The sequence below is a fragment of the Opisthocomus hoazin genome, chromosome 4, assembly GCF_030867145.1.
Source record: "Opisthocomus hoazin isolate bOpiHoa1 chromosome 4, bOpiHoa1.hap1, whole genome shotgun sequence".
Taxonomy (NCBI): domain Eukaryota; kingdom Metazoa; phylum Chordata; class Aves; order Opisthocomiformes; family Opisthocomidae; genus Opisthocomus; species Opisthocomus hoazin.
In genome coordinates this window covers 39,467,323-39,490,474 of record NC_134417.1, presented here as the reverse complement: position 1 = coordinate 39,490,474, position 23,152 = coordinate 39,467,323, and the positions used below count along the sequence as shown (strand labels likewise).

The 23,152-nt window shown below is 42.2% G+C and overlaps 1 protein-coding gene across 5 annotated transcripts in view; it reads left to right on the top strand.

The window, feature by feature from the left end:
- Nucleotides 1-23,152, top strand: part of PDE1C (phosphodiesterase 1C) — a 383,698-nt gene that overhangs the window by 59,584 nt on the left and 300,962 nt on the right. For 3 of the 5 annotated variants that reach the window (XM_009943060.2, XM_075418639.1, XM_075418640.1), the window contains exon 1: nucleotides 3,365-3,520. The exons of 1 other annotated variant lie outside the window; for it this stretch is intronic. In XM_009943060.2, coding sequence (XP_009941362.2) covers nucleotides 3,436-3,520 — 85 coding nt within the window. In that variant the 5' untranslated portion in view covers nucleotides 3,365-3,435. Of the gene's footprint in view, nucleotides 1-2,978; nucleotides 3,049-3,364; nucleotides 3,521-23,152 lie in introns of those variants that run through there. One more of the 5 variants, XM_075418635.1, reaches the window with a different exon arrangement.

The window sequence follows — 23,152 nt, the reverse complement described above, 5'->3', positions numbered from 1 at the left end:
AGGGCCAGAGGGAATAGGACTGAAATAACAAGTCCTGCCTTTGAGCTGATACACAGAAGTATTTCTCCATGCAATTGATTTTTCAAAGTTTATGCTTGGGAACAGATTTGGGTGCGAACTGCAATTAAAAATCTTTCAGTCTTGCTGAGACAAATTTACATAAATAATATGCCTTTTTATACTGCAGGGCAGAAACAGGCTGCCTAGGGATAGGAAGACGGTGTTGCATATCTGTTTGTTATAGGTGGCTGGTTTTTCACATCTTCCTCTAGCATGTATGGTGGAGGATGGCAGACTGGATGGATATTTGGTTTAATTTGATATGGTCTTTGGTTAAAATAGACTTCCTGAAAACACAAACTCTTTTACATGTTGAAAAGTAAAGGGAAAATATTAAAGTAACTGTTGTTTTATGTCTTGACAAATTAAATGTTACCATGGATACCCTGGTCTGTTTACAGCAATAATAATAAATATTTTCAATTCACACTGTGCTTTTCATTTCAAAGGATCCCCAGGTGATTTACAAATGACATACATGGATTGCTCCACATGGCACTGAACTGCAGCTGCAAGAACTGCCTAACAATCTATATTGGTACTGCCTGGCAGTGGAAGGTAGAAAATGTCCTGTACCCTGAGTGAATCTGTAGGGATTGTTTGGGAAGGTGCAATGTAAGTGGCAGACCTGAAACCCAGCCAAGAGCTGAGCAGCAAAATGCAAAGAATCAGATAGGATCAGGCATCAAGTTACTGATCTGGTAGTTCTTTGAGCAGCTGGATTAAATTTTTGCTAGAGCTGGGAAGGAATTTTTTCCGTCCTGAAAAGCTTGCAGGTCAAAATTTTTTCCTTGTCACCCCGAGGTGAGTACCTGTGCAGTTTTGAAGGGAGAGAGCATCCCACTGCAAACAGCCAGTTTAGGGCCCTCGCCAGGGATCCGGCTTCCAGCCTTACTGGATCACTCTGCCCTGCTGAGTGACTGTCTTTACTCTTCCTGGGGTAACTGTTTGCTTTGACCTAAATAAGCTTATCAAATTGCTGTGGTTATTTGAATTAGTGTTAGCTGGGGCTTGAACAAGGTATTATTGCAAGATAACTCAGGTGTGTGCAGCCGCTGTATGGCCGGGTCATTTTCTCTCTGGCAATCTGTACAAAGTGGCCAAAGTCCCAGTGAGGGAGATCAGAAATGAGTGATATGGCAGTAGCCTGGTGAGCTGGATATTCTCCTGAGAAGAGAAATGCTAATACAGCTCTGCTGCTTCCTCCATGAGTACACGGTCCAAGCCAGAGAGCAAGCAAGACTCTGTCTGCCTGTCTCTTTTTGGAAGAAAGTGAAGAAAGTTTCTCGTGGAATTAAGAAGCTTGACTGAAACTTCAGTGATGATCACTGATATCTTCACACAATTTTTCTTCCTGAATCAATGCTTAATGGCTTAAGGAAAAAAATACTGTGATCTAATAATAAATAAAAAACCCCTGACCCTGGCAGTTCCAATGTTTACCTTTCCTTTAGGTAACATTTAACTTTGTGCTCTCTAGATACAGCGTGAGTAATTCTCTACGCTTTTGCATTCTTAGGCAGAGCATTAGTGCTTATGTGACCTATATAACTAGTGACAGAGAAAGTGATTCCTCAGAAACACTTTACACTCAGACTGGTTTTCTGCATTGTTCAGGAGAGGCAGCTACATGAGGGAGTCCAGTAAACTGCTGGAGAATTCTTCATTGCACCAGCTGCCTTTATAGCAGTAACTCTTAAATTCCTGAGCTGTGCCTACCCTTCTGAGGTTGAAAATAACTGCAGGTGCAAGTGATGGAAATGTTATATCTAAGTTGTTATTATTTCACACTTCAGTCTCGAAAGGCCAAGAAACCTGGAAGATCAGGTCCACCTTCCTGTAAAAAAAAAAACAAAACAAAACAGCCCTCACCAGTAACAGCTTTTTTCTTAATGAATATACAGTGTATAAATGAGCATCCAAATCATTAAAAAATTAACTTAAAAGGTTTATTTGGCGGAGGCTCTTAGCTAGGCTAGAACTAAGTGGAATTTAAATTAACTGCTGGAGTTCAGTAGTGACGCCCTTCCATCCTTTGAAGAGAGGGAATTTCAGAAGTGCAGGATTTCTACCTGACTTAAGCTTTTGTTGAGAAACCAAGGCTGGGTTGAGGTTTGTACCTTAAACACAGACCAGGTTTGCTAATATTTTGTAAACCTTTTGGTGTGCATCGGGCAAGCTGTCTCAGCTATTATTTTGATGGCAGTCTTCCTGAAACTCAGTGTTTTCATGTGGTTTCCACTCAGAACAATGCAACACCTGATGATTTTACCTGGAATTTACTTTTATGCTTGGGAACCTGAAAAATAGGAGCACTTTGGTAGCATGTTTCTATATTAACACACTTTACAGGAAAAAGAAAAAGGATTGCACGGATTTGTGTGAACTGGGATCGTTAAGATAATGACAGTGTTTTCTTGGATACCTATTTATAAAACCTTGGCTTGCTGCTAGACTTCTGTGAAAACTTTGCCAGTCTTGAACCTAAATTTTGTCTGTTCATAGGATAGGGATGACTTGCCTGCTTCCTTCAGCAGATTACTGCAAGCACTCTGAATCATGTTTTTAAACATCACTGGGTAAAAATACTGCAGAGACGAGTTTGCAAACCATGTGATGAACCACCAGGAGGAGGAAGAGCTCAGAAGACTTTTTTGTGTGTGTATGTACATCTTGCTCAGTTTATCATCATTACGGCTAAATTACTTTTGTTGTTTTCCCACAGTCACTTACGTTCTTTCTTACTGATAATCTCTCACGTCCTGCTGCCAGTTGTTTCCAGGCACTTGCCATTAGTATAAGTAGTAGATGATTGATGGTGTACTGTAATCTTGGGTTGATTCATTAGATCTCGGATGATTAAAACACGCTGCTTGTGTTTGAAGGGCTGAAATCTGAGCACAATTTGCTGCAAGTCAGAAATCCCCATGAGCAAGGGGAGCCACGGAAACAGGGGCTGCAGCGTAGCAAGGAATACGAGGAGCATCGGTGGGTAGATCACAGCAAAATCTAACCCTTCATCTTTTTTTAATTGTGTGTCGACTCCTACACAGAGATTTGACAGATAGCGCTGGCTTATTGAGTCGGTAGTCTTTCCCTAATTGACTGCCGGTTAAGATACTGGAGCCTCTCACCAGTTGTTAAACTTCGAGTAGGCACGTCAGTAACGTGCCAGCGAGAGGGTTTGGGGGAGGAGAAAGCTGCTGGGTGCATGCCTCTCGGATTCGGCTCCCCGCGCCGCGCTGGGAGATGTGTGAGGTTGGGTGTGTGTGCTGTCACAGGCAGATATTCAAGGGCAGCTAAGAGCGAGCTTGAGCGCTGTGCTTCCACGGGGGGAGAGAAAGGCTGCTGCTGGAAGTACAAGCTGGCAGGATCATGACAGAGCCAAGCAGCAGAAAGGAAGGATTTAAAAAATGCCGGAGTGCTACTTTCAGCATCGATGGCTATAGCTTTACAATTGGTGAGCCTGATTTAATTCCTCCTCTTTCCTTCGTTGTCTCTCTTCTGCTTCTTTCCTGTCTTTCTTTGCAGCTCCAGTAAGTACAGGTGAGAGACAGCTGTTGACAACTGCCTTTTGTCAATATATGCCTTTAAAATTTATAGATGCCCTGCAACTTTTGTCTGGGTTGGTTTTCCGTTTCACCGCCTGTATTTTCTTCTGCCCAAGAAACTTGCCTTTGATACGCAGCTGCTCTGAATCCTTTCGCTGGGTTTTGGCATGAGTTCACCGAGATGTTTGCAGAACTTTTGTTTTGGAACCTTATCTCAGGAAAGCCTGGCCTTCGGGATTGCAGGTTTCCAACTTGTGAGCTGCCTTTCCTTCCGATGAGCCCGGAACGTAACCCTTGGGAGCCCTGGCTTTGTTTCCAGTATTTCTTTGTTCACTTAGCCAGTGTTACCAAATTCTGTAACCTTTAGCCAGTTCTCGGTTTGTGTAAATATGTATGTAATAGTCCTTGTTGCCTCTCAAACACAAAAAGCAAAATTGCTGGGGCAGGGAAAGGTGCGAGGAGGGATTAGGAATTTTAGTGCTGGTGGTTGTACCTGTTTGCAGAGTGGAGTTTATTGTTTGCGTTACCTGTCTTAAGGAAAAGTAAGGCTCCTCAAAGCGACAGGTATCTGTGTTTTTCCCAGAGACTTGCTGTGCAAAAGCTAAATCCTGAGGATTCTCTGAGCAGCCTGCTCTGCTAAAGCTGCGTATCTCACTAGGCTATGTTATATAAATCCTTCTAGATCTTAGAAACAAAGCAAGCTTACATCCCATTTTAATTTTTAGATGAAATCCAAGTTAAAAATATATGGGTAACTTGTAATAATCAATCTATACAAATTCCTGTTGAATGCCTTTAAGATGACCAGAGATTCTACTTCCTTGCAACTGTGAAATAAGGAAAGTTTTTCCTGGTCTGTACTAGTGTAACTGGGTCACAATTTCATCTAATAATGCTGGATACAAGCTTTTTATTGATGTGGCAGGAGGTACTTGTTTACTCCTCTGCTTCGTGGAAAAGTTGTTTTGCAATCATTAACATTAAACTTGCTTAAGAAGTATTGGAGATGGAAATGGATGTTTCATTAAAATATCTCCACGTAGTCATCTGTTAATGTGCATATAGCCTTTTAAAGGTGAAACTCCCAGGCAAATGCTGCTTTTCAGATGTCTTTCTCTATTGGGGAGGTGGTAGTCCTTCTACAGGTTAAGTTGCAACGTGTTCACTTTTGAACTCCCTGTCTTAATCTCTCGCCCTCTCAGAGTCATTACTAATAGCGTTGTTTCATCGGTTTGTGTCAGTCTGGAGTATAAACATTTCCTTTTTGAGCCTAGGCACGTTATTTGAAGGCACTGAATATTCATGACTGTGCCTAATAATTTTGTTTGTTCACGAACAAACCAACAGGTTTGCTGTATTTGTTGTTCTGCTGTCTTTACTGCTACTCGTGCTCACAAAACAACTAGACCAATTTTTGGATCCAACAACTCGGTTTTAGAATTTGAGTTTCTTCTGCTTCTTAGGACAGTTTTTGCATAGGAGTTCCTGTGCTATTTTCTTCTATTTGGTGCATACAACCAGCATATTGATTCTGTGATCTGTGCATTATATAACATTTATTTTTATATCTGGGCAAGTGTGCATTGGATTGACTCACGTAACCGTGAAAACTTTGTAAACATGCTATCTAGTATTAGCAGCACTGTGTGGTAGACAGACGTGAATGATTCATGTATTTATTAATCTTTGTGCTGAAGTAACTGAACGTATCCAAAAGATCCCACAGCAACATTAGTGTGTCAAGGATGGGCTTAAACTTCTTTATTCCATCAGATGAGACTTCTGTGTAGGTACTGAGTTTTGGGTGCTGCAAATTTTTCAAGAAGTTCTTGCGAAATGCTGAGCTGCTGCATCTGCTATTGAAGCATCAGCTGGGAGAGAAGGCTGATACTCTTGAGGAACAGGGTAATATCAGGTTGAGAGAAACGAGTTTCCATTTGTGTGCAAAAGCATATATTTTGCTTTGATTCACACTTACACTAACTGCTAAGAAAGGATGATCTTCAATGTTTTGAAAAGTGATCGCTTACAATGAGACTTCATTAAAATTTTCATGTAGGACCTGGGCCTAACATCAAACATGAAAGTACGTGGGCATGGAAGAAGGCTGGTGCGAGAAGAGCACCTTGCTGATGGCTTGCCTCATGTCTCTGGAGATGACTGGCATCTCTTCACACAGCAGTGCAACCTAGACCAGCTTCTCGACTGCTCTAATTTTCACCTTGGTTGCCGGCAGCACTGGTGGTGGGACAGGAGAGCTTGTGGGGACTCCACATTTCCTAAGGACTTCACAGATGCCTGGAGAAGAAGGGGATGTGCCGTACCAGAAAGGCAAATAAATGCTAGTACTCGATAGCTTTCTTCTGTATGAAGAAACAAGGTAGTTGCAAATCCCTTTCCTCCAGATACCACCCTATCAGTAGGGACCCTGAGGAGGACAGAGGTGTGCTGCTCCACGCCCACTGAGGATTTCTCTGTGGTTTTGGATATTTCGCTTTTATGAACTTCTTGCACTGCTGACGTGGTGTAAAGGGACTGTAGTGGGGCCACAATGTGAGCCTTTTAGTGGGACCATTCAAGACAGGAACCATGCAATTTAGTTTGCCCTATAAAGTTCGATGTGTCTCAGATGAAGACTTAAAGATCTTTATTTGCTATGGTTTATGTCAGGAGATTTCAGAGTCCATGAATTTTTGTGTACACAAGTTATTGTATTTGAGCTCTTGTTTAACTTTGGCTAAATTTTCTTCCACTAAAAATAAAACATAACAGAATGGCAGCTGAGTTTAAAGGAAAATAAATTAAGAGTTAGGGCCTTTTTTTTTTTCCTCCTTCTCCGGTGCTATTAAATCAGAATGCTGGTGTGTTACTTACTGACTTTGCTGTAATTGTCTGGCTAGAGGTGCAAGACAGAGAAACAGCCACTGTCTTTAAACCTGGGAAAATGGTAAACACAAACATTAACAGGAGGATATTTTCTTTCTGCATTTAGCACCTTCCTGTGACTAAGAGCTAACTTCATTAAAGCTCCCACTCTCTGCTTTTCATAACCAGAAGCACCTGGCAACACTGTTTTGTCCTGTCCAATGTTTCTAATAAATTTATTTTTATGGATTAGAACAAAATGAAGTGAGGGGGAGCTCTGCTGTAACTCAGGTGGGACTGGAGAGGAGGGATGTGGCACTGAAACCATCTAGTTCACAGCAGTTGTTTCTAAATCTTGCAGAAAAATATCTTTAGGAGGACACAGTTTCCAGTTTGTGTGCAAAAGCTCTCCTTCCAGTTATTACAGAAGATCTGAGTTTTGCTTGGTGGTGTTTTTTTGGCCCTATTTTGAAATAATTCTTTAAAAACACGGTTTTCTTAATGTTGCTGAACTTTCTCGTGTTGCGGTTCACTACTTGAAACCCACTTCAACATCTGTTTCCAGGTCACAGGTAGAACAGCCAAAATAGTTCTTGCTGGTCCCTCTGACAGATCACTTCAGAAATGCCTTCCGTGTTTTGGTCAAAGAAAACGTTGCTTGAGGAGATGCGTGTGCTGTGTTGGGTCTGAGCTGGGGTGGGGAAGATTGGAAGCAAACTAAATATTGAACTCGGCTTTACTGGGATAAGTTAAAATGCCTTCAGCTCTGTCTCACGTGCTTAACTTTTAAAGAAAATGCTGCTGTGGATTTTCAGTTACTCTTTCTCAAAAGGTTGTCTGTTATGAGTGCAATAGGCAGGAGTGGATTTTTTAAATTATTCTATGAAGAAACCAGAGAAATAAGCAGTTTCATTTTTTGTACTATATTTTGGCCAGAGAACTGTGTATGTTGTAGCAATGAAGTTAACTTTTCTTGTGTATTGATTTTCAGTGTTACTGGAGTTTGTCATTCACCTGAGGGCAACACCACCTTTGCAACTTGTAAGGGTCAGGTTTCAGCAGAAGACACCTGTAGGCCCATATGCAGTGCGTTTTCATGGAGACTTACTTTAATTCTGCCCTTAGCTGTTTATAATAAAAAAAAAAGTCGTTCTGACTGAAAGCACTCTGTAATTATAAGGTGCTGACGAGTCTCTCGCTAATTCTGTGTGCGTGTCACTCAGACTTCCTTGTAAGGAGGTCTGGGAGAAATGTCTGCCTGTGGGGTCAGTCTGTTTTCGGGGATGGGGGTGGGGGGTGGAGGTGGGGTGTTATCTCTGCCTGCGCAGGAACAGTGTGCCTGGCAAAAAGGTGAAGGGGGAATGCATAGCTACTGCTCCTGCTGGGGGTTATATCCGCTCCTTGTCTTTGTACCTAAACTTCATCATTTTCTTTGTTATGACATAATACAAAAGATTTAAAAACAACAATGAAACCCCCAAAACTTTGCTTCCCCCCCCCCCCCCCCGATAGACGTTATTGAGAGGATATTTTTTCAGTAAGAGCTGATAGGAAACACTGATGATTTCTGTGTAAAGAGTGGGAACGCTGTTGTCTGAAATGTAGGAACCGGGAAATCTACATTTATTAATATAATATAAATACTAAACTTGCAATAGAATGTGAGATTTTTAATGTAATTTAGGGAAGTCTGATGTAGTTGTGATAGACTATAAAGAATTAAAATCTCTTTCAACATAATGCTACCTTCAGCAAATTCACCTAAAAAAGCTGTCAGCAAATAGATTGTGAAATAAAGCTCTAAAGTTATGAGAGGTTTTTTTGCTCCCTCCATTACAAAGTTGTGTTTTAGCCTCCAACCAGTCTGGTCTCTGTCTGCTCTGCCTGAAAATACACCTGAAAGGAGTCTGCATAGTTGGTGTGCATATGGGTGAGATACCCAGCTGGCCCTTTGTGTGGGGTGGATGGTCTCTGCCACAGTGATGGGTGATAGGAATTCCTGCGGTTGGTACTTCACCTGTAGCTGCTTCTACAAATGGGTGGAGATGGTGATTTCTGTGGCATCTACAGGATCTCGATATTGCACTGACATCTTTGATGTTGCAGGGGTGGACTGCTCTAAGCTAAGTACTCAATCTTGGAAAAGACTGCAGCGATAGTTCTTGTGTGGTAAAAAGCCTGGCAATGTGTTCATGGGGCTCTGCCCATTTGCCTCTGTGGATGGTCTACCTTATCCCTGCTGCGCACAGCTGTGCGCTGCTGCTGTATCTCGGCATCCAGAAACACAGTGAGTGTTTGGGGCTATCCCCTGCTCTGTCAGAGTTGTTTTGGGTGAGAGGTTACCATGCAGGGTTGCACACCATGTTCGTCATCACCTCAAAAGGATCAGATTCAGATCGCGGGTCCCTGTGGTAGGGTCACATCAAAAGTGCTATTTTCCTTCCTCCTCTTGATTTTATTTTTCTGGGAAGCTGCGAACAGTAAAACCTTTGCAGCATGTTTTGATGTGAGTGAATGGGCATCCCCACTGTCTGCAGCTGAGTTCCATACATGGGAAAATATTCTCTAGAGCCTTGGGTGAGGAGAGATGTTAATGGATAAAACCCTTGTCATCCCTGTCAGGAAGTGTTCTCTTAATTCACATAATTTTTAATTTTTTTTAAGGTTGGCAAATTACACATGTCCAGGTCTTGGTGCTCGGTCATCTCCAAACCTAGCTTCAGAACTGATGTCACCAAATAGTCTAAACCCCTCAACATGTTGGTAATAAGATTCACTAATAGGAATTAGCTATGAAAACTGGTCTTGGGGGTAATGGAGTCCCCAACACAAGGTGCAAATAGGGTAGAAGGTGGGGACACCTGGCTGGAGATGGGGGCTCCTGTTGCCTTTGTGCGAGATCCCAGACTCACTGTGCTGTTTGTCACCCTGCTCATCATCTGTGAGGAAAGGAAGCAGAGTCAGTCCTCTTTTAAAGACAAAAAAAAGTTGTTGCTCCCTACCAGGAGGGGCCCCATTTTACCATGATGAGAAACAACATTGCCCCTGCTTTTGTTTTCTTTCTGGCATTTGGCCAGCTACTCCTGCTTCCAGTGTCTTCTGAACTGATGCAGCGAGATTATCACAAATTTCAGATTTTTCCTAGAACGCCCGAAGTTCAGAAGAAATAAAAGGGCCTGAACTCTTCTGTGCCTCTTCAGCTCAGTTTTAGGCAGGCAGCCAGGCCTGTTCCTGAGCAGGCAAGCTCTTGACAGGAGCAACCTTCCTTCGCAGCCCCAGCCGGCTCCCTCTCCCATGTCGAAAGCCAGAGGTCTGCATCCTCCTCCTTGCACTGTTCCTGTGAGGACTGGAGTCTAGGAGCTTTCAAACCTAATTGCCTTTGAGGATTTGCATTTCTGCTGCAGACCTTCTATTTTAAACCCTTGTGCTGTACTAATTGGTCTATTTTCCTGATGTAGTGGAAATGCAGGCTCACTTTTCCAAGTTCTGTAGTTCTGCATGAGTAAGAAAGCAAAAGGCTTCTGGAAGTATCCTGCACTTCTTTGTGTACCAGTGCAAATCAAGTCAAGAGGCAGGATCCTGGCCAGTGGTAAAGCTGCATCACTCTACTGCGGCTGGGAGAACTGCAATTATTTAAATGAGCAAAAGATCTGTCCTGAAGAGTCTTTTCCAGGTAAAGCAAATGCTGCTGTGGGTTAGAGGAGCTGCCCCGATGTACAAAGGCAGGCAAATCACACAGCTTTTCCACGCTCGCTTCCAAGACTTCATCGAGATTATGCTGATAGGATTTTGCTCTCCACTTCTCCCTGCCTGGTGACAGACTTTGTATCTAACGACCCTGCTGAAACTCAATCCCAGATTTCTAATAGCTACTGGCTCAAAATTTTCAGGCCTGGGAACTTAAACCTTGTGACTGCATCAATAGCCTCATACTATGGCTGTGTGCAAAGTTGGAAGCGTGGTGCAGGGAAAGTTGTAGTAATTACTGAACAGATGCACTTAATGAGGTCTCTGCTGGCTTCCCAGCTGGCGAGTCGAGCTGCGCGCTGGGACAATGTGACAGCAGTCGCTCGGGTTGTGGTGTGACATCACATCCTCCCCCTTGTTGTCATAGCAGCTGCAATCAGCCCCCTGAACATTTCCCTCAGTAAGACTGCAAACATCATCTCTCTCCATTAAATGGCAGTGTATGGTGCTTAGTTTCTTGCTGCTGCACGATGCTGTGTCTTATTTCTGTTGATTTCATGCCCTTTCCAACACTCCCCCCAGCACTTCTCACAGTGATGCAGAGGGATGAGACCTGTCAAATGGTGTGTTATTGGGAAAGGGAAGAGGGTAGACAACTTGTTCAGCCAGTACTGCTTAATTCAGTTTCAACTCCGAGCACCTCTTCTACGTTCAGTAGATTTACAACTAGTTTATACTCATAGGAGGCGAGGATAAGGAACACTGTCTGGATTTGGGCTCTGTATTCTTTCTCTTTTAGTATTGACAATGCTTACTAGGAGTGAAAGCTTTCCAAAATCAAACTTTACTCATTTCTTCCCTATGTACATGGGTAGCTGAAGTCCTTGCAGTTCTCCCACATGGCACGCTGATTGCTTTCTATGGACTCACTTTTTCACATTCTTTTTTTCTTTCCCTTTCTGGGTCTCTTATTCTTCAGCTGCGGTAATGGATCTAGTCCCCAAAATTTGTACTACTGTTTTCCTCTTTACACTTTGCCTTTTTCCTCTTTTCTTTTGTGCTTTGTGAATGCCAGTGTAATTTAGTTAGAATTATATTAACTGAAAAAAAAGCTTTCTTGCTCTAGTCCAACTATACAGCTAAGTACACAGGAAATTTCCAGGGTGGTTTTTTATTGCTAGTTCAAATAGAGCAAGCTATTAAAACTTCAAGTAAAAATTATAAATACGTTAACTTTCTCTGAAACTACTTACAGCAAAATGTTCCTCTGCTCAGAATACTGAGTTTGAATTCTGTTTTTTTTATGATCCTTATAGATAAAGACAAATGATTTATGTATACCAGGGAGATACCCTTAAGAAAACCTAAAAGGAGAATTTAACTGAGGCCATGATTCTGCTGTTGGATGTGCACATGAAACCTTACTGAGGTCACGGGATTTTTCAAACAAGTGCTCCTCGGTTAGCTGCGGGCTGTGGAGCTCTGTTGTGTGATGACAAAAGTGTGCTCTATGATTAAATGAGAGCAACTGGTGTTTTCATCAAATATCAAGTGGGCGCAATTGTAACACTCTAGGAAGTGAGCAAAGAATGACAATGCATGCAGAAAAAGGACTCTCTGAAACTTATAGATGCTATGTGGCAAATGCAAAGTCTTGTTTTTCCCCTCCCACTAAAACTGGCATTTTGCAGGATTGGGCACTTTACCTGCTGGTGTGCATGATGTGAACAGCAGAATACTAAGCCCACTTAATTTATATTGATTTCCTCTTCCACTCCCAAATCTGCGATTATTACCGGACATGTATACTGTTAATAATCACTATTTCCCTTGAAATGTACTCTGAAAATAGGATCTTTACAATGTTCAGACTTCTTTATTTGCCCTTATTTGGTGGCACATTTTATTAGTCTGCAGGATGGAGATGGTCTTTTCTCCCATCTGCCGGCCCTTGATTTAAAGACAATCTATGTTCTTTCCGCCTTGAACATTATCATAATTCAGAGTTACAGATCTTGCAGGCCAAATTATGTTCTGACTCTTACGCAACCCTGGTAACTCAAAACATGATTTGGCCTGTAGTGTGTATTATTTTTCTTAAAACTGCCTTATGAGCAAATCTAAGACAGCTCTGGAAAAGCTGTGGGTTTTTTTCTGTGCCAGAATCTGGAATATTAAAATAGACATTGATAATCAAAGCTGATTTCAATCTTAGTCATAGGGAGGGTGATATATATTTTATAGTCCATGTACTGTATATATGGCATAAAGTAAAAAGTGTTGAATGTGTATATAACTGTTATGGAGCACGAGGGATCATGGTAGATTGTACTGCTGCTCCTAGGAATGTAAATAATTTTCAGCATTAATTTACAGAATCTCATGTCATGGTGCCTCAAATAACAAAGGCAGTGGTATTTTCCAGAGCCCCAGCTGTTGGCTAACTCAGAAAATCCAGAAGAGGACACCCTGTGCTACTTTTGAAAGTTCCTTTGCAGATAGTTAATTTTTTTCTGGTAGCCTGAAGACTTAAATAGAATTTCAGCAGCAAATACCTAAGAACTAATGACTGCTAATAACCTTGGCTTTTAGTTCATTGTCTGCTTTTCATAAATGATGCATCTTATACAGATTAACTGATAATTAGCATCTTGCTTCACTTCAACAGAATGAATTCTGAGTTTTCACAAGCATAATTCAGGGTAGATTTGAACTGAAAGTGTTTAATGACATTTGGGTGCATGTTTCTTCTGCAAAAATGATTGATTTTTCCACGCTGTGAATTTTTGGTTGTGAGAGAGGTGGAGATTAAGGCAGTGGTTTTGCCTCTTCTCCCTGTTAAATGTAGATAGAAACGATTACATGGAAACCTGCTGCCCCACAGTGCAAAAACACAGCATGCTGATGTGTGTTGGTGCTGGAGCCTGGCACACTTGAACGATGATTGTACGAGAACCTGGTTGAACGGGAGGTGTAGCAGCTCCTTTGTGACTACACTTTGCAGCCCACTTCGCTGCAGAGAGCAGACACTGATTGCTGGTAACTTTAATTCATCTGGCTACAAAGTGGATTCCTTTCCTCTTGGCTGACCCTCCTGCAAGAACAACCTCTGGGAGAGACCCAGAACAAAGGCAAACAGGAGGAACCCTTACAAGCCTTCACTGTTTAAAATGCCACCTGGGAGTCATCACAGCAGCCTGGGGAAATCAGGGGATCCTGGCTGTTACTAAGTGTTGTACACGAGTTGCACTTGGACAGGCTGAGGCTGCGACTTCAACATGGATCCATGTCAGCTGGTGTTAGACCCTGTAACTAAGCAAATGCTTCAACTATCAGTCCAGTCTGCTAGTGGTCCCCAGCATTCCTTCATTCCTGAAGTATCAACAGGTTATTATTATTATTACAGTTGCTAGGTGTCATCTTGATTTTATTCCTGTCTGCAAGGCTAACGCTTAAGGCTTAATTGTTCTTGAGTCAGGGGAAGTGTAAGTACTGAGCATGGCAATTACAGTGCTGCTGATAACTTGGATCCACTTGCTCCTGGAAGATGCTCTTGTCAGGTTGACAACATGATCAGAGTAAATTTTCCTTCATGGGCGAATATGTTTATTCTTTAGTGATGTTTGCTGCCTTATGTTCCAGTCTAATGCTTCCTATTAATTAGAATTCATTGTGCCATTTAAGTGAAGTGGCATTTTTGAAGTGAAATTCTGCACGACGACTTGTCATTTACTCTCTGATTGTGTTTGCCTACTTGCCCTCTGAAGCAGCAACAATAATTTAAGCCTTCTGTTTTATTAGCTGTCATTTACAGTAACACTTTACATGCTTAATTGTTTTTCTCTAGCTCTTCACTGATACTTAAACCTCTGGGATGTGTTCCCAGCTGGTTGTGTGTTTATGTGTTGTATTCAGTCACTTGCATTTGATCTCTCTTATGTTGTTTGCAGCAAGCAAGTTTTGTGTCGTTTGGGGAAGTTCTTAGCTTGGATTATTTCAGTCTTTGTTAAGCACTAATCTGTTCAGATGCTTTGGACAAGCCTTCTCAGAGAATGCCTGTATCTTTAGGTCCCTAAGCCAAGAGGCAACAGAAATCTGGCCTTTGAGAACTTTGGGAAGTTTTGCCTGTAGTGCATATGTATTGCTACAAACATCTTTTTGAACTGGGAAAAGAGGATGTTTCTGTGTTGGTGAAATGAGTGTTATGCTGGAAGGAGGCAGGAGGAGATTTTAGACTTGGGGTTGCACATCTTTTCCCCGGTCCCACAGTCCACCCTTGGGCAGGAAGATGCCCAAGCCCCGCCACTTGCTGGCACTGCTGCTACCCAAGAGGAGGGGATGGAGATTTCTGGCATTGAGAGTATTTCAAAGGAACTTGGAGGAAGGAAGAAGAGAAGACAGGACATGGTTTAGGTGCCAAAATCTCTCTTGATGGCTTTGCTAAGGCTAACTTGTGTTTCTAAAGAAAATGATACTGTCCCTTGTAGACCTTGAACTCCTAAATCCAAATGATGCAAGTTTGCAAATGCATTGGGAATTTGTGAAAAGAAAGGAGCAAATAGTCTAATATTTTTGTAATTGTGAAATAAGGTTCTAGCCAAGCTTACTACTTCAGAATGAAGCACACAGAAAACATGTGACACACAAAAATGAGTCATACTACACAACAATTTTTTAATTTCATTCCAAATATTCCTATTCAATTTTAACATTTGCTTGATGTATTGAGTGGATTTATTACATCCAGTAAACTGCCTATGCAGATGGCACATGCCGTGTTTGTCATCATCACTACAAAATATTTATTTGTTCTCATTTGCAGTAAGCTCATTGCTGAAGTCACTGAGCAGTATTTAAATGGCTAAGACATTTGTGACTGCTATATGAAGTCATATTTGATACCTTTGAGCACTCAAAAAGGAAACAAAGAACAGGGTCTTTTGAACTTGTGTCATTACTATCAAATAATATCTGAAAGCTAACAAGAAATAATTTTTGTAATATTTTGAATTTTTTTCCTGTATTGCCTTTCAGTCTATATAAGGTCTGTATTTGTATACATAATTTCATATTTGTTAAACTGCTATAAGCTGCAGGAAGGATTAGCATTGGAAAATGAAAGCATCTCTTAGTATAGCTGCTGAAGAACAAAACTTGTTAAAGAAAAATAGCAGTGAGGAGCTGGAATAATTAAAGAAGATAGGTGTAAGGATTTGCTTTACACTTCATTGTGTCTGGAGAGCCATGTGCCACCATACTTACAGGTGAAGTGTCTAATCTGATAATTTTACTCCTTGGAATTCAGTGATGTAAAGTGGCCAACACTCTCTGATGATATTCTCTCCTCTCCAATCTTTTGTTGATACAATTCATGCCATTGTAAGGCATTCTTTGATCACTGGAATTTTGGGACATGGATGAGCAAAGCAGTAAGGGGAAAATAAATTACACAGTTGCAGAAGGTGCAGATACTCACAGAAGTGTAAGGTTAAAGTGCTCAGGATGAGGCATGAGGTTTACAAATCATGCGTTTATATTTTCCCAGTGAAAGACTTTGTTTAAAAAAAGCCAAAACAAAAAAAAAAACCATGAAAGTGAAAAGTTAGAGTTGATACTGTTAAATATTTTTTAAAAGATAGCATGTGAGAAGATTCTGTAAAGAAGCATGGCAGAACCAAAGAAAACTAGTGAAGGCAGTAACTGAATCAGAAGTATTTTGAGCTCAGTCATGCATTTCTATATGACTAGTCCCATTACAATAAATTAGAGTACTTACTACTGCAAGAGCTGCCAAATCAGACTTGTTTGTAATGATAACTTTTAAAATATAGAAGATACTTTATTTCAGGAGTTCAGTCATACAGCTTTTAAGTGCTACTGCTGTAAGACCTTTTAAAGGAGCATGCATTTAAACCCTTCTGCGCTATATCCACAGCATCGTGTTTATTGAGGCAGGAGGCCTTATACAGTTGTCATACAGCTCCTTGAAGGTACGGATGCTTTTTGCTGGGCATTTGTAGGGCCAGCGCATAGCTCCTGATGCACACAGACTGCAGCTGCTTTGTTCTGATGAGCAGACAGCCATCTCCTGGCTTTAAAGCACACAGCCCTAAATTATATCCCATTTTCAGCCAGAAAATTGAGAGTTTGCTGTGTGGCACAGACTCGGCATGTAACGTGGCCTCCTTGCCCTCGGAGCAGCTGAAGTAGCACTGTGTTTAGAAAGAGCCAAAGGATTTTTTTTTTTTTTTTAAATACAGAATCAGGGATTTGCCTTAAAAACCAAGTTGTGTGTTGGGAGACATGGGAGACACGTAACATGTATTATTGCCCTGTTCAGTCTGTCTGTGTGGTACCTGCAATGAAGCCATTTGTCACAGTATTACTGGTGAAAAGAGAGTCACTTTTCACACGAGTTTCATTTAGTGGCTTTCAGAAGAACAAAACAAACAGAAGTATTTTTCCTTGTTTTATGTTTCCATTTAAACAGCCATATGTAACTTAAAAACTAAGATTGACGTTATATATTAGCCAGTGTCAGTGTTCTGCTCAGGGCCTTCACCAAGGGTATATATTAAAGTGGAGTGTGATAAATGCTCTGATGCAGGCCTTGGATCTTTCCTCCTTTTATCACAGGTTGACAGCAATTGGATGTGAAGCTTGGTGAATCTTTTAAAGATATTAATTTTAAATTTATGTAGTGTTAAAACAAAGCTGTCCCCTTTCAAAGGGGAAGACAGCTTTGGGGGAAGAGTATATGTTATACTGGTCACTACTTTTATGGGTCTTGGTAGTTTATGTGAAGTAATAATGATAGCAAAGACTCCCAGTGGCATTTTTCACATCAGACACACTTGATGGTTTGGCTGTAGTTGCTTCAAAGTGGAGATTTTTAAAAATTAAAGAGGTTTTTTTATTTTAAAACGCACAGCATCTTTGAGTAAATCCTTTTGCATCACAACTGGAAAGCGGTTGCTGTGAAAGCAACTCTGAGAAGAGCCGGTACTCACCGGCAGATTGTCAATGATAGGGAACTGGGAAGCAGTACTTGGTTTCTCTTTGCACCAGAAGCTTTAGTTATTGACCTGAATTTCAATTCCTTGAAACAATTATATTAGACGGGATCATGTCACCAGTCCACCTCTGCTGCGAGCTGGTAGAAAGCAGACGAGCTGAAAAGGAGAGACGTGTTGGTGCTCCGAACACCTGCGCCGGCAGCTTATGAAGTGGTGTAGTGTTACTGTATGGTTGACTTGCGTCGCCTGTTAATGAGAAGCTTATTTACCAGGATTATCTTTCTTAGCTTTTTGCACATGCCGTTCTCTATTTGTGAGAAACCTGTCCTGTCTGTGCCACCTGGCAGGTAGGCCAGAGCAGCGTTGGGTTTTGCTAATTAAAGATTAGGCTTGATTTCATGAGTTGGAGACAAATCCTGCCCTGCGCTTGGCCTGCTCTCTGAAGCAGAGGCACATAAGCACTGGTTCTTCTCGTGTCCCGTTTTTTCTGGTTATGCAGTGCAGGGTACTTTATCGCTGCAGGACAGCATTTCTTACCCAGCCACTCAGAATGGAGTCCTGAAATAGGTCTAAAAGTCCTTTATATCTGATCCCATGCTGCTTGTAAAGTAAATAAATAAAGGGTGCATGCACTGGTGCCAAAGTGTACGTGGAGGAATCCTGTGGCACCTCAGCGATGCCTGCGAAGTGACCACGAATAAAGGAAGCTAGAAACTCCGCACGCTTCCATTAGTGAACCACTTTTGCGATGCTTCTAGAGCCATCCTGCACAGGGTTGTGACTGAAAGAAAACTTTAAATACTTGCTTTCATCCTGTAACTCGCAAGTAATGCGCTCTAAGTTAGCCTCACTTTAAGCAAGGATTGGACCTCGTGACCTTTGAAGATTGTTCCCAGCCAATTGATTAGTGATTCTATATGTGAATGAAAAGTTTCTTTAGATTAAGATAAGGCAAAAAAGAAAATCATACTTCTAAAAACTACTTTTTCTTTCAGTTTCTACCTCCTTTCTTATTTCTTGCATATCATGAAAGGATTTTAATTTCGCATTGAAAGGAATGGCAAAAAGTTCTGCTAATTTCAAGGCTTGGATTTGCATGGACAGAAATGCCTTTACATTGCATTTAGAGGGAAAAGCGGGGCAATCACTTCCTTTAGTTTGAGGCTTCTCTTACAGACTCTTTCGAAAGTGTCGTGGGCAATGGGCAAAGTTTGCGTAGTGTATCTCTCTTCCTCACAAGCAGCAGGAAGGCTGTGACCAAAGACAAGTGCCAATAGCTGCCTGACACCAGGGCAGCCTGAGCGGTCCGCTGCTCTGTTCACGTTCAGCCTCCCATTCCTGAGAGTGCACAGAAGAGGGAGAAGGGAAGCTTCTCTGATGATTGAACCCGGGTTGCTGAACAGTTAAGGGGGGGTATTATGGTGAAGTCTCTTCAAGAAAGAGGATGTAATGCTCTTTCTTTTGCATGCAGGATGGGCAAACAAAGATGAGTCTTTCATGGCCTGCTGTCCATATAAACCTGCCAGTGTTGGTAGATGAAAAAGCAGTAAAGTGCAGGGCATTTCCAGTCAGAACCACCACTGATGAGCTGTGAATTCACTCTGCTGTGTGGCACATGCAATGGTCATCCCGCAATTAAAAGAGCTAGCAGGTCTGTCTGCCTCTGCTTGTCTTTCTGTCAGTGTGCAGCTGAAGTGCTGATGTTTTGGGGAAAGAAAGGAATCTTCAAGGCCTCCTTTTAAATATGCATCTGTGTATTTGTGTGAATTTATGGAAGCAAGGGAAGGTAAAGGAACTACGCAGCAGTTGTACACAAATTTAGCAGAGGTATAAATGACCAAAGGTATAAGGCAGTGAGGACCTGAGACTTGAGGAACCTCCAGGTAAGAGAGGGTTACTTGAAAAGGCACCATTTACACTTCGTTGCCTTCCTTGCTACATTCTTTTGGCCCCTTGACTTTTTGGATTTCATGGAAAACATTAGAAATGACGTGTAGGGGAAGAGGGATGGGGCAAATAACATTAGTGAGTAGATGTAAGTCTCCACCAAGGGAAAGGCCGATCAAGGTGTGGGCTTCCTGGCATACGCTTCCTTGAGCGCTATCTAGGTGTGCTCTGGGTCACCTCTGGGCTTGGATGATGCCTGAGGTCCCTGCCTGGCGGGGGAGGGAAGGAGAGCAGGTGTCAGAGGAACTTCCTCAGGAGTCCCACTCAGCCAGAGGGCTAAACCTGGGTCCCCCTGGGACTGCAGACTGAAATAGCAGGGCAAAGGAAATGGTGTATAATTGGTCCCTGTTGAAAACAATGGGATCATTGCCTTGTAAAACCAAGTATTTTGTGAATAAACCTTCCAGAGACTGCATGTTTTGGGGTTCTTTTAAAGTGAACTCTCCTAGGGGCTTCTAACCAAGCCAGAGCCCACAGCATGTTTCTTATTCTCTGCTGAGTATGACCTGTCCACGCGTAGAAGCATGATAGATGGAAACCTGAGTAGACAGAGTGATGATCCCAGGGGTGCATACAGCATAAAAATGACAATGGGATGCTGGAAAAGAAAAGATGCAAAACACAGAAAACAGCTAGTTCATCTATTGAGAAAGCAAAATCAGAAATGCCTATTTCCTCTCCCAGTCGTCTCTTGCTTTGTCTGATATAAACTCAACTGAAATCGGAGGCAAGGGGTCCTCTTTTCTATTTGGCTTTTGGAATAGACCCAGTGAGAGAAAACGTGGGCAGAGCCTACTGCGGGAAATGCTTGTCTGACCTACAGTTAACTCTCTCAGCCGTGCTCCCGATACCCAGAAGTCTTTTATGTGCGGTCCAAGCTAAGGATTGTCACTTTAACAGGGAAAATAGCACTAATTAATAGGAATCGTAACTCAACATTTATCCACTGTGTTCCTTGTAGCACAGTATGATTTTAGTGACTCCATCTTTAATTATCTCTGGCTAAAGGAATAAAAAATTTTCAGTTGTCAGCTGTTTTCCTTACTGCATAGTGTTTTTGTTAGTAAACAGAGTAGCCTGAAATGTATGGCTTTATGGACTGCCACAGAAAGCAGTCCAGTCTGTGGAGTACTGCAATCTTTGCATAGGGTGAGGATGAAAGATGATGTATGTCCCCAAAATATGTCCTAACCACCTAATACATCTAGAAGAAACAATGCAGATGAAGATCACAAAAGCCACCTATGCTCCAAGCTCCCAGGGAGGCCTGTCTGCTCAGTGCAGCTTGCAGATGTGTCAAAAGGTGAAGGTACACAGAATGGCAAAGTGGTTAAGGCTGTAAGGGACCTCTGGAGGTCATCCTGTCCAATCCCCCTGCTGAAGCATGGCCACTTAGACCCAGGATTGCTTAGGAACATGTCCAGATGTCTTCTGAATATCTTTAGCCTCCCTGAGCAACCTGTGCAAGTGCTTGGTCACCCTCACAGTAAAAAAGTGTTTCCTGGTGTTCAGAGGGAATCCCCTGTGTTTCAGTGTGTGCACGTTGCCTCTGGTCCTGTTACTGGGCACCACTGAAAAGAGCCTGGCTCCATTCTCTTTGCCCCCTCCCTTCAGGTATTTCTACACGTTGATGAGATCCCCGTAAACTTTCCCTTCTCCAGACTGCAGAGTCCCAGCCCTCTCAGCTTTTCCTCATATATGAGGTGCTCCAGTCCCTTAATCATCCTTGTTGGCTTTTGCTGGACTGTCTCCAGTATGTCCCTGTCTCTCTTGCACCAGGAAGCCCAGAACTACGCCCAGCACTCCAGGTGTGGCCTGACCAGCGCTGCATAGAGGGGAAGGATCACCTCCCTTGACCTGCTTACAACATTCCTGCTAATGAAGCTTAGGATATTGTTAGCTGCCTTAGCTGCTAAAGTGAGTTGCTGGCTCGTGTTCAGCCACAGCTGGCCTTCTCTCACCCATCAGTGAGACCAGGCCTTGCACTTGGGTGTGATGCGGCTGTGACATCTCGCCTCCTTAATGAACCTCTGTGCCAGGGAACAGCCAGGACAGGGAAGCACAAGAGAGAGAAATTGTGGCACTGCACAGTGTACTAGTCTACCTTACTCTAAGTATCCCAGCTGGAAAATATATTTTTAGGCAGTGCTCCTGTGCTGTAGCGCCTCCCCAGCCACGAAACCCACCATGGCATTGGGTTATGCATTGGAAACAGGGTTGCTGGACAGAAGGTGTGCGTCTCTGGGCTAGAACTGCTGTTGAGGAAATCAGTCTAATACTGCATGACCTCTTATGTTCTGTCACATATGGGGCAGTATCAGTACAGTGGTTTATTACAGGGCAGTTGAAAACAATACAGGGTAATGAGGAGTAAAAGGCAAATATAAAGTACTGTGGTTTGCTTTTTTTTTTCCTTTGAATGTTGCTGTTGCTACCATACTAGCCGAAGCTACCTTTGCTAGGGATACAAAGTCTCTAGCTCTCTTAGTTCTTCAGGAAGAACTTGTTTTCAGCCTGACTGCGCTAAGATTGCAGAGGTGTGCTGCTGTTGACGGCTACCAGAAAAGTACCTCTCTCTTCATAGCAGATGATATTTGCAAAAACTCCTAACGATATGGGAGCTGAGGCTCTGCTTTGAGGTGTGACACAAGCACTTAAGGGCTTAAGTCTCTGTGATCTTTAAAAGTAGGACTTGCGCTCCCAAAGCATTACTTGCTTTTGTATCTTAGTACTGATGTAGAGTGATGGCTGCATCGATCTTGTATTTCCAGGTAACACAAGTGCCTGTTTGGGTGAGCGAGGATGCCATTGTACCACCGTCAATTTAAGTACCTGTTGACAGAGTGCTCTGGAGCTACTACATTCCCCCCGTGCTAGAGAATTATTTGATTTGCTGCATCGCACAGTTTTACGACCAAGCTGTCATATCAGAGCAGGCAGGTACAGGTGGCTGGGACGGTTTGTTGCTCTGTGATGGTTATGGATTCAGTTATTTTTAAAGCGAGTTCCTTTGGTGAACAGGAAAACACAAACCTCACCCGTATCGGAGGCTGAACTTCTGGTCTGGCATTCCTTTAGCTGTGCACAGCTCAATAGTTTTCTTCTTGTATTTTTTATTTTTTTAAGATCATTTTACTTCACCTCTGTGTGGAACAGGAGCATACATTCTTTCATTTTTTTTTGGTATTCAGCAAGGGAATAAAGGTACCTGTGAGAAATTCGCAGGAGGCCTCATTTACTAGTATTGCAAACTTCAAATCCAAAGGGTCACACCCCCAAGAGCTAATTGTCAAACTGTGTTCTACCAATGGGAAAAAAAAGTAGTTTCCATGGTAACTTTTCTAATAAGTCTGCCTGAAAATGTTTCCAAGAAGAATTTTTCCAGCAGATTACACATTTATGAGGTCAAGCGGCTCCTATGCTGTAGGTATAACCTCACATGATATTACTGGTGATTGTTACACAGCTCGATGATTTTCAGGGGAAGAGCCTCAAACACAATCTGTATAAACAGCACAGGAAAGCAGGTCAGGGCAGGATTTCACCCAATTTGAGGCACCCTCATCTGAGGTAATGATGTTGGCTTCCTTTATAATCAATGTAGAGGAATAGATTCTTGTAGGGTGTTGTTCATCTGACCTATTTTAGACATGTCTCAGGCTGAGATGAATCATGCCCTAGAAGCGCCATTTTCTTTCTCTTGACTGTAAAGAGAGCCTGGATGACCATATTGCACTCGTCCATATCTGGATCTGAAAAGAAGCCCCCCTCACTCCCCAGATGCTTTTGCAATCTAGAGATCTGGAAAATATGCTTTTAGAAAAAAAGGTAGAATGAACAATTATATAGTCTGGAAAAGATCAAATGAGACACACACATGTAACAGTTTTCAAATATGTAAGTTATTTGAAAAGAAGGGTAAAGTGATTGAAGTGGACAAAAGGAGTGGGTTAAACACTTCTAACAATAAGGATAGCAAGACACTGAGAAGTACAGATTATTTACTTTTTTGTGGAAGCATTCAAC